We start from the raw sequence: 11,276 nt of genomic DNA, 5'->3' as shown, positions 1-11,276 counted from the left end.
GGAGACAAAGGCACAATCATGCTCAAAGCCCCAAGTCCATCCAGAAGGATTGAGTTGCAGCTGGTGGGCTGAGGCAAGTGGCCATTCCTCCGGCTTGATGTGGATGAGCCCACACCTGGAATACTGGACCCAGTTAGGATAACCCCGTAGAAGGAAGACATTGTTATACTGCAGTCCAGCTGAGGCCATCAAGACAGGGAGCTGGAGGATAGGACAGGCTGAGAGAATCGGGTTTGTTCACCTGGAGAAGAGAAGGTGAGCAAGGAGTCTAACTTGCAGTCCTAAAGAGAAGATGCAGCTGGGGTCTTCTCTGAAGTACACTGTGATGGGGCAAGAGGCAAGGAGTAAAAGCTGTGACGAGGGAAAGTCTGGTTGGACATAAGGAAAAACCTTCTTCCCATGTGAGTGGGGCAGCCCTGGGTTGGGGACCAGAGAGGGGGGGATCTCCAATCTTGGAAATGGTCAGCACTTCGGTGGAAAAAGCCTAAGCACTCTGGTCAGAGTTAGCCGTGCTTTGAGCAGGAGTTGGATTCATGATCTCCAGAGATCTCTTCCCACTAAACTTTTTCTACAGTTATATGATTTCCTGGTGAAACAGGAGAGCCAGGCCAGCCGGTGGAGCACTGCTGAGCCTAGCTGGGCACATAGCTGCAGTCCATGGCAGCCCTGGCAGTATTAGAGAGGTATTTATTTAAATGGCGAACACAGAACAGGAAGGATCAGGAAGGATGCTTTTATATATATAAAGCACCTATCACCATATTGATAAACATTCTTTGGAACCACTCTGACGGCAGAGGTAAGAACAGGCGTCAGCAACACACAAGCAACATGCTCTCAGCAGGAAACAGTGGCCAAAGAGGGAGTGAGTATTTGCTGTCACCAGCATTTACTGCTTAAAGTCAATATTGGTGAATCAACCAGAAAGTTTTCTTATCTCTGCAAGACCAGTGTCTTGCAGAGTGGAATGGTGTTTCATTGACCTCTGGTGGCCTCTGGCTCTAAGTTGCTGGCCCAATTCTTTCTGCTCAGGTTTAGCTATGACTTCACTTCTGCTGAGGACCAGAAAACTCCCCTGGTTCAAAACATCACCCATGAACAGCAGCCTGCCACAGATCACCCTGACTTTCTGCAAATGCGGGGGACACTGATTCGCAAGAGCAATCTGAGAAGTGGGAAGCCAGGGTGCACAAACCAAACAACCTCTCTTCTCCCGTAGAGCTGGAAGCATGTTTCCTGGAAGGATATTGAAAGGTAATTGGCAGTGGACAGAGGAGAGTCTGCTTCTCCTGGATATGATGTCAGCTTCCCTTTCCTTAGCTGTCCTGTCATGGCTGTCAGTCCTCAGGATGGCTCCCCATGCTCTGCAGGACATGGGGAGCCCCATAGCTCACAGCAGCATGGTCAGCCCAGCCCAGCTGACATTAACAAACACCAAGCTGAATCTCACAAGTGAGCAGACAATCATAGTGGTCGTATCCACTGCATATTAGAGCATGTCTGCCTTGGTCTGCGTGGCTCAGGTAGCAGGTCAGAGTGTCCTGGAAGAGCCTCATGCAGCCCTTTCTCCAGTACAGCACAGCAGGGAGGAGAGCGTTATGCCAGGCGCTGACCCAGCTCCCTGTGCTGTCCCCATAGCTCAGAAGCCATCTCCCTGCATCCATCACCCACTCTTCATCACCAAGAAGGCTACAGTCAGTTAATAGTCTCTGACCTTCCCCAGCCTTCCCCTTCATGTCAGACCCAGACCCTACCTGTCATCCCAGAGGGTGAAAATTTCCTTTATTGGACACTCTGGTAATAGCCCTGGATAAAGACATTTCTCTGGGGTTCAGGAAGGAGGGAAAGGAGAAGGTGATGCATTGCATCTACAAAACAGCAGCCTCCCTCCCGTAGATACAGCTGCCCTTGCCAGCCCGTCCGCAGTTCCATTCAGACAGCAGGAGCTACCTCAAGTGTGCACATGGACCCCCACATGTCCAGCTTTGCACCTGAACCCCACCTGTATAAGTAAGAGCTCTGTTACTTGTCTCTCATCAGAGAAAGAAACAGTGAAAGTGCTGATAAGAAGGGCTTTATCTTTCCCTTGGTTATTTTGTGATAAGATTTGTTGCTTGCAGGCACACCTTTCTTACTGGCTGCCAAAGAAGCCAGCTAGAGTGAAAGCAGCTCTACGACAGAGTGCACGGTAGCCGGGGTGACTCCAGGACATCGTGGCCACGAAAGGCATCTCCGCAGAGATTGGCGTAGGTGTTTTCTCTGGTTCCCGTGGGGAGCTCCCCAGCCCAGGCAGTGCAGCACCACTGCCCATGTGTATTTCTGCAACGAGCGTTGCCCCGTGTTCACGGAGTTGTCACCTTGCCAGGCCTTCACCACCTCCTACAGTTCCACTGCAACACCGGAGAAGGGGGGACATGGTTGTTTTGTGCCCTCCTTGACTGACGGGGACTGTGAGATGAGTCTAAAGCCTCCCAGAAGTTGCTTCTCCCCAAAATCTAAAGAGCTCTGGGAACCAGGCAAGTCTAAATGTCTACAGACATGGAGGTGAATAGCATGACTGATCCCCCTCCTGGTGAGCACTGCAGAGAGTAGGAGAGCTGGAAAGAGCTACCAGCTCTTGCTGACCTCCACCACAGTACGTGTGGGGCTACCCCAGGCAGAAGGGTCTCCTGGCCTGCCTGGCAGCAGCAGACCCTACAGCCCAGCCTCCTTGAAATGTGCTGTGGACACCACACTTGCAGGAGGACCCCAGCACAGCTTTTGTGATGGTGCTAAACCTGCTTCTGGCTCCCCTTCAGGCCAGTGCAGCCTCAGTTACCTTTACCCAGTGCCTTGGTCTGGGGTCAGTATTCTCCTCGGCTACAGCTCCCTCCATGCTACAGTGCTTCTGCAGGCCCTCGGGTTATGCCTTAAGTATTTGGTGTTATGAACAAGGTTTGGGTAGTTCATGGCAGAAGGTGAGAGATCTTGCTCTGCTCCCACCGGTATCAGTCACTCAAGGGGAGAACGCAACCTTGCATTAGCTGAGATGTCTATGGAGACCAAAACAGTGCCAGGACATCTGCGTAGGGATACCCGTCCTTCCAGGAACTGCCCGTGGGGAATGGTCTGCATTTGCTTGGTTATGGGGCAGCTGGATGCTTTCTGCTTTGACACCCACCAGGTGGTTTAGAGCTTCTGGTGGTGTAACTGCAGAGGTCATCCCAGGATTTCAGGGTGGGGAGGCTGTGCTAGGCGCTTCTGAGCACTTGCCCCTCATGTGACATCCCTGGGACCAAAGCAGGGGCAGGTGTCTGTGATGTCCATTCTGTCACTGGAGAGATGGTGTTAGTGGTGTCACCAGTGAGATGTCACATCTGCTGAGACACAGAGTCTGCAGGGCTCTGGGACAGTGGCAGCGACATCCCTAGAGACACAAAAAATCCATAAATCCCCCAAATCAAGGGTGACCTCAGGGCCTGGGCAGCCCTGTTATCTGTGAGACAGGCCCTTGGTAAGTCAGATAATGGCAATAGAGACCTCCACCCCACCCCAAGAGGAGAAAGACCCTCTGTGTCAGGATATTACAGGAACGTAAGAGAGCTACTGCCCCTGCCACACGCAGGAGAGAAGACCACAAGACTGGAAATGTGGGAAGAGAGAGAAAGGGTGCCCCATTCCTTCCTGGCTTCAGGAGAAATCCTACAGCAGCTGTGCAGAGTGGCTCCTGTCTTTGCCCCAAATGGCATTTCCCTGACAAAAGTGTATGGTTCAGCCAAGTTTCAGCCTGTCACACTCAGCTGTTTTCAACCATCTTTTGTCTGCCTAACGTGGCGGCTCAGCAACGTTGGAGTGAGGTTGCCCAGAAATTGAAAACAAAACACTTTCCAGTCTTTAGGAAAGCAAGCTGTTTAGTGGGGAGGAAAACAGACCGTGAGAAAGACCTTCAGACTGAAGATAACACAAAGTGCTGTAGGGTTTATTGGGTGCAGGAAAAAGCCCAAGCCAGGCAGCTCCAGCCAGCTAAAAATCATGGCGGGTTTCAGCTTCAACACCACTTGCATTCCTGCAAATCAGAAATGCCTTTCAGAAACGCTGGTCTGTACGCTTAAACTGCAGTGGTGGGGCACCGTGGGACCATCACCCGGGTGAAACAGCCTGCCGGCAGAGAGGGCAGGGGGCCATGAGCCGCAGGCAACGGACAACTCCCAAAGAACTGTCTTTGCACAAGCGGCTGCGTTCCCCCTTGTAACTGGAAAGAAGCATAGAAAGCAGAGTGATCACGAGAGTATAGGCTTTATTACTCACAAGGAAGGAGCTGGTCAAAATCATTCTGCAGTACTTATCAGTGTTTGTCAGGCAGGAGTCAAAACATGAAAAAAAAACCCAAACAGAAAATTAAAATAGAACATGTGTGCTGTATTCGTTATCTTCGCGGTCATTTTCCAGAGGAGTATTCAAAGCTTCTGGTATTTCTGCTTCTGCTGGTCTCAGCATCTCCGCTTCACCTATAAGGCATGTAAGACATAGATCATTTCTTATTGCAGGGCTCTCATGTGTTACCCCTCCATGCCTTGCTAAAGCCTCATGGCCAGGCTCCTGCGATTGCCTGTGATGTTAGGTAGCTCATGGTAGCCTGCCCGCTTTTCAAAGGACAGGGCGATCCCAGGGGTTGTGGAGGGGAGTTGGAGAGGGTAAAGCCCCGGTGGGTTTAAAGGCAGGAGGCAAATAAATGCAGCCCTGATGCTTGCCCATTTCAAGATCTCAGACCTGGGAGCTGGACTGGTGTGATGTGTCCCAGTCAGCCCCAGTCCCCAAAATGCAGAATGGTTGTTTTCCATGGCAGGAGGGCGTTGCACGCCTTGCAGCGAGAGGCCTCTTATTCTCCCCTGGCACAGACAGGGGGCCAGAGGATGCTCACCTCCTCTGACACAGATCCTAGATTTTCCTGGGTTTGAAGCAACCTGCATGCTTGGCCCACTGACCGCTAAAGTAAATGTGCTTTCTTCTTCTCAAGCCAGATCTGGGAGCAACTCCTGCTGGCCCAAGCTGCATTAGCTGTAAATGGATTTCCCAAGCCCAGACAGCAATCTGCCATTCAGACCAGCTTCGTGCCCTCAGTGCCTCAGTCCCGGCAGGTCCCAAAGGGGTAGTCCCCTGCAGACACCCACCCCTTGCCCTAGTGCCCACCTTTCCCTCACCCCCACCTCCGGTGTCAGCCCCAAAACTGAGTGGACTGTGGACAGAGTGTGTCCGGGCTTTGGCTCTCCCTGACCAGCTCTGGCCTTAAGAGACCGCATCTTCTCTCCACAGCATCTCTGCCCTAACCTGGCTCTTGGCAGATCCACACAGGTGTCCTTAGGACAAGGAGCGATTTAGGACCAGGGACCACAGACCCCATGCAAATGACTCTACTGACAGTAGTGGGCTTTTTATCACTCCCCATGACTTGGAGACCAGTATCTGCCCCCAGAGCCCCAATATCCCCCCTGCCCCTTTCATAGCTACCCAAGTCATGTTTGGTGGGGCAGGGACTCATTCCCTAGTGGTGCTGCGGGCTGGTAGTTGATAAGGTGGGCAACCTTGGCTGACAGTCCTCAAGAGGAGGCACTGCACTACCCCCCTGAGCCGCCACAGGGCCAGCGGCTCTCCGGCAGCTCACCTGCGGGATCCTGGATCCTGGCTGCCAGCTCCCCCTCCGCTGCTCCCGGTTGCATCCCACTGACCAGGTCCCGGATGGTCAGCATGGGCGGCTGTTCTTGATGCACTGGCTCAGGCGGTGCTGGCTTGGAGGGCGCTGGCTCAGCCTCCTCCTGTGGGTCAGGCTGGGGGTCTGGCTCTGATTCTGGCTCCGGGCTGGGCTTCACTGCCGGCTGGTGGCCCCGTCCTCGCCTGGCTCCTCTGCCTCTCCTTTGCCGTTTGTTCTTCTCCTGCTCCCTGCCAGTGGATTTCATAGGGGTGAAAAGTTGGGCATGGGGCGGAGGGCTTTCCCTCCTGCCCCGAGGCCGCTTTGCCAGGCCCCCGGCTGTGATGGCAACCCCGTCCATCCCAGCAGAACCTGCACTTCTTCAGCCCTCCTCCCCAGACCCGCACGGCAGCCTCCTGTAGCCGCACCGGGGGGTGGGAGCTTGGGCACCAATTTTTTCCCCCACCCCACGCTGTGGTTACGGATTGTTGCCACCCAACTCACCACCTACATAACCCACCCCTCGTCCATCTCTGCCCCCCAACGCCTGCCTAGACCTTCAGCAGCTACCAGCTGCAGGTCACCTTTCCCCACTGAGGACTGATGGGGTCCAGCTCAGCTCTGTCCTTGTGCAATGATGAGGGTCTGGGCTGCCATGCCTGGGCTCAGGCTCAGTGTACCCAGAAAGTGACTCCACAGCATAAGCAAGATTTACCTCAGAACCCACTGAACTGAATCTTTCTCCTGAGCTTCTGCTTTTCTTTTCCGGAGCAGCTCCCGGTCTCTCAAGCGGCGGGTGATGATGACATCTACAAGGACAAATTGAGTGCTAACATGACATCCTGGACAAGTGACAATTCTATCCCTCCCTGCCTCGTGACAGAGCACTGATGCAAGAGGCCATGCTTTTTTTGTCATGAAGTGGGTCTTGATACAAAACTGCTTGGGCACTGTGCTTCCAGCTCAGCCTCGGTGGGTAAGATCCAATGACACACCACCCAAAGCTCCCAGGCTCCTGCGCTGAAAGTTACCCTAAATTTCTAGCTGCAGTTTTCTCCCTGCTGCTGCAGCCTTGGGGTGACCCTTGTCCAACCTAGTCACCACTGTAGGGACCTGGGGCCTGATGGAAGCACGGGGCAGGCTTTCCATGCCATGAGGACACCATGAAATCCCTTGGCCAGACATCACTACAGGCTGCAAGATAATTCTTTGTGTTTGCTCCGTTGTTACCCTTTTCCTCAGATAGCTGCAACTGGCCACCACTGCAATTAAGATGCTCCTCTAACTAACTAACTAACTAACTGAGGAGAAAGCCAGCCCTACAACATAGGAACTGGTCTGTGGGGCTGAGGGGGTGAGCCAGAGGGCACAGGCTTTCTCATACACAGATGCTCATCTGTATTAGGCTGAGACCCTGTAGGGGGTGGTGACCCACCCAGAGACCAGAACAGGGCTAGTACACACTGCTGGGGTGAGGAGACTGGTCCCAAAGACCACACAAGCGGCCCCAAGCTGGTCTGCAGCTTTGAAGAAGACCATGACAGGGCTGGAGACAACGGACTTATGTGAGAAAGCTCCAATGCTGACTTTACCATTTGGGCAAGACGTGCAGGTTACCTACAGCCACCAGGAGAAAGGGGCAGCCCCTGGGTCCCAGTCACCCTGTGCAATGCCTTCTTAGGCCAAGGTAAGTTGTGCCCGCTTCACTGACTGCAAAAGGCTCCAAATGGCTTCCTGTGGCAAAGACATCTCAGCCACCTACACCTGGGCGAACGAATTCCTGAACTTCATGGAAGCCAGCACTGAACTTCTTCCCCCGTGTCTTTGTCCTAACAGACAACATCCCTGATGATGCGGCAATAGGTCTTGTGGTTTCTGATCCAGTCAGCCCTGAATTTTTTCTAGCTTGGACTCCAGCCTATGTTAATAAAGATGTGGCTTAGATCAAATAGCAGACTGCTCCCTTGAGACAAGGGCCTCTCTGGAGACAAGGGCATTGTTCAGGAGCAACACCATTTCCTTAAGGGTCTGGAGGGAGAGGGGACTCTTCCCACACGTACATTGAAGAGGTCACAAAAGCGCTGATTTTCATAGTTTCAACAAACCTCACACAGTGAAAAAGCAAAACTATGACCTGCTCCTTCCGATGTAATCAGATCCAGCTCCTTCCACAAAAAGCTTCAACTTACACTAAAGTATTAGGTCAAATCAGTGAAGAATGGTCATTTTGTCATGCCCTGGTCCGGCTGGGAGAACTGGCAAGGTGAGAAGGACTTCCGGGGCTGAGCTGGGACTACAGCTCTTGTATCCCAGTTGTCTGTTAAACGCAAGAAAAACTGTAGTCCAGGACAGAAAACAGCAAAACTGACAGCAGGAGCCAACCTCTACCCGAAGCAGATCTTTACACAAGACACTTTTGATAATAAATAATAATCTTGCAGAAATTTACCTTAGAAAGGATTTCTTTTGGTCTCTGTTCCAATGTCCTTATCAAAGCAGGGCCAAATTTAAAATTACATCAGGCATCCAGGACCTTGTCCAGGGAAGTTGGGAATACCTCAAAGCCCACCTTTCTGGTCTCCGCACCACTCTCACTGTTATTTTTTTTTCCTTTCTATCCAGCCATGTTTGCAACGTGGACATAGTTCTTCCTGTCCTTTCCCCGAAAGGGAGTCTGGCAGAAGTCTCCCTTCTCTGTAACCGCTGTTAGGCAGAGGATGGCTGCAATGAGATCTCCCTCTCAGACTTCTCTTCTCGTGGCTGAACAAGCCTGGTTTCCTCTGCCTGTCCTCGTATGTCACCTGCTCCAGCCTTTAGCAGTCTTGGTGGCCCTGCACTGGACTCATCCCAGTATGCCTTTGTCTTTCTTGTGCTGAGTTGCCCAAATCTGGGCATGGTATTCCAAGTGCTCTCTAATAATAACAACAGCCACCATCACAACCACAAAATAAAAAATAATCCTACTTTCTGTTGTTGCCTATTAGTTTTTCTGTTCTTTTATTACCATTTTTTGTATGGTAGTTCCAGGAGGCCCCTTTGCTCTGAGCACAGTAGAGCCAGGAGAAGACGGCTCCTCTCCTAAAAAAAATTCCAGTCTAACCAGACTAAAGAGAAGGGGCACAGCAGGATGCGATACAGATGTGAAGGCCACATGCAATGACAGTGCAAGAGTTTCTCAGCCACGTCAGGGGCATCTCAGCATAACCAGAGATGGTGTCAGCCTCTGAGATGAAAAACACTGCGCTTGGACTGCACAATGTACAGCCGAGTAGACGTTGCCCCAACGGGAGGCTGTTCCCCGACGTGAAGTAGTATCAGAGGCAGCAGGGCACAGCCAGCAGGAGATGACTCTGCCATCCACATAGCAAAAGGCAGGAAGCTGTCTGGGAAGATGAGGTTACAAGTTGCAGTAGCAGGATCTGCACAGGGCTTCAGTTTAACTGCTGAAGTACATAATCCCTTGCACATCCCTTGGCAGCCCAGGTAACTTCCTTTCCCTTTCACAATGTCTTGTGAGCCATAAAAGCATTTTTAGCTGCTTGCAATCAGTCTCCTCCCCCATCCACCCTAAGCAAATTGTTTTGCATGGGTGGCAAACACCCCTCATTCACTTCTAACTGGTCCAAGAGAGCACTTCCACAGCTGTTCCAAAGCTGTCTGTCACCTGCTAGCACTAGGCAGGAAAGATCACAGCAAAACATCTGCATCCTGATGAAAAATTATTTAGCAGAGGATACAAAGATACAGAGATGAAACGGAAAGAAAAAAAATCCAGCAGGCTAAGAGAACAATGAGACAGTATTGCCAGTCTGCAAACAGACAATATATTGATGCTGCCTGGGGAACTTCGTCTGAGTTGAAAAGCCTTTACAGGTGCTGCTGCCTTTGTGATCTGAAACACAACACTGAAAAAGCCACATATATTTGCAGTTAAATGTGCATCCTCCATCCCCCAAGCATAAGCTGGTAATTATTAACTCCTTTTTTAGAAACCACTGGTGACAAAGATCATTCCCTCCTCTCTCCAAAAACTCAAGTTAGGAGTGGTCTCATCGTTACCTGGCACAGCATACTCCTCACGGGCTGCAGAGGGTGGCAGGGAAGAGTCCGAATAAGCATGGTCTTTGCCTAAACTCTCCATTGCTCTTTGCAGTTTTAAATAGAAAGCAGCTTAGTTCCCTGGGAACGGCATCTGGAGATACTGGTGCAGCATAATGAGAGCTTGAAAAAAATGCAGACTGCCCGCCCAAAACCTCTTATCTGGCCAGGCCACTAGTAGGGTAATAATATTCTCCTTATCAGAGTGCAAAGGTGTGCGAGTCTCTGCCCAGGATCTAGTGTGGATTGCAAAACATGTTAGTGGTTTTATACAGCAAATAATTCCACTTCAGATAGGAAATTTACACTCACTGCTGCTAAACTGTGACACAAATGCCCTCCTTTATAGTAGAGAGAAGCTGCACGGCAGGGCGGGATGCAGCACTGCCTCGCTGCTGGTTTCCACAGTAAGATGCAGGGAGGTGATGTTAGTCCTTGAGAACCCCTCGCAAGGTCTGAAACAGGACATAGGCTGTTTGAAAGGTGTTTGCATAGGACCCTAGCAGTGCTGGTGGAAAGGGACCTCCGTCTCCACTCCAGTTCCCCTCACAGCAGGACTGTCTGCTGCACGAGGTCAGGTGGCATCATACGCATGGGAAACTCCCGAGCTAAATTCATGTCACCCGTCCAAGGGCTGCACCACCTTCCTGGGAAATCCAGACAGAACAATGAATCCATACCGGCACTCCAGCCAAGGGCCTGTGTGTGTTGAGGTCTTCCCAATGACTCATTGGTCCAGTACCCAGTGGATCAAGGCTATGAGCAAAGCACTTCCCTCATGAAACAGGATGCCAATGGGCAGCCCCAGTAAAACCAGTGGGAAGACCCAGCTGGTCCCTTGCTCCCACAGGAGGATATCCCTTAGTGATTCCTTCTAGCTCCCTGTTGCCCACCGCAGCCCCAGACCTGCACAGCATGCAGGCTCACGCAGCCACTGTAGGACCATCTTCGGGGCCAGTATAGCTGGGGAAGCTTCTGCTTGCTACAATGGTTTTGATCCTGAGACCCTGCTCCATGCTCTGCGGTCTGCATGGCTGGGCCCCCAGGTCAGTCTGCCTCGGTTTCCTGCATGTGAGATGTGATTTGCCCTCCTCTGCAAATTGCCTTCAGAGTGTCTCATGCCGGGATAGCACAGAAAAGCTTAAGATTATACCTGTGCATAACAATTCTGCTGGACCAGGGACACGCCACCACTTTGGCCAGTTTCTAACACACTCGGTGCCAGAGTATTTGGGATTCAGCTTCTACCAGCACTTTTCTCCATGAGATACTCAACTGCTTATGCTCTGGTGAGGTGCTAGTGCCCCCAGCGCCACCCCCCCGTCCCCACAAATGAATTCAAAGTTGCTCCAAGATTGGTAACAAGAACCCGACAATTCCCAGGTTCTCTGGGAATTGCTTGCCTTTCATGGCAGGGATGATCCCACCTCCTTGTGCAGTCCCAAGACTTGCCCTGGAGCAGAGCAGCTCTGCGGGGTGAGCAGATCTGGCCTGCCTCCAATCCCTGCCAGGC

At 51.8% G+C, this 11,276-nt stretch overlaps 1 protein-coding gene across 1 annotated transcript; it reads right to left on the bottom strand.

The window, feature by feature from the left end:
- Positions 1-4,259: 4,259 nt before the first annotated feature.
- On the bottom strand, positions 4,260-9,997 carry HEMGN (hemogen). The gene is made up of 4 exons (XM_075137558.1): positions 9,725-9,997; positions 6,381-6,474; positions 5,642-5,916; positions 4,260-4,487 (listed from the first exon to the last, which is right to left on the bottom strand). Exons 1-4 carry the CDS (start codon positions 9,804-9,806, stop codon positions 4,378-4,380), a joined length of 561 nt encoding a protein of 186 aa, XP_074993659.1. The 5' UTR covers positions 9,807-9,997; the 3' UTR covers positions 4,260-4,377.
- Positions 9,998-11,276: the final 1,279 nt, after the last annotated feature.

The sequence above is a fragment of the Calonectris borealis genome, chromosome Z (assembly GCF_964195595.1).
Source record: "Calonectris borealis chromosome Z, bCalBor7.hap1.2, whole genome shotgun sequence".
NCBI classification, from domain to species: domain Eukaryota; kingdom Metazoa; phylum Chordata; class Aves; order Procellariiformes; family Procellariidae; genus Calonectris; species Calonectris borealis.
The sequence above is the reverse complement of the archived record's forward strand: the minus strand, read 5'-3'. Positions and strand labels throughout refer to the sequence as shown.

Coding starts and splice junctions, on each gene's coding strand:
- HEMGN (XM_075137558.1), bottom strand. CDS start 9,806: ATGGAGAGTTTAGGCAAAGACCATGCTTATTCGGACTCTTCCCTGCCA. Junction 6,475..9,724: donor TGAGGAGTATGCTGTGCCAG/GTAACGATGAGA, acceptor TTGTCCTTGTAG/ATGTCATCATCACCCGCCGC. Junction 5,917..6,380: donor TCAGTTCAGTGGGTTCTGAG/GTAAATCTTGCT, acceptor ATCCACTGGCAG/GGAGCAGGAGAAGAACAAAC.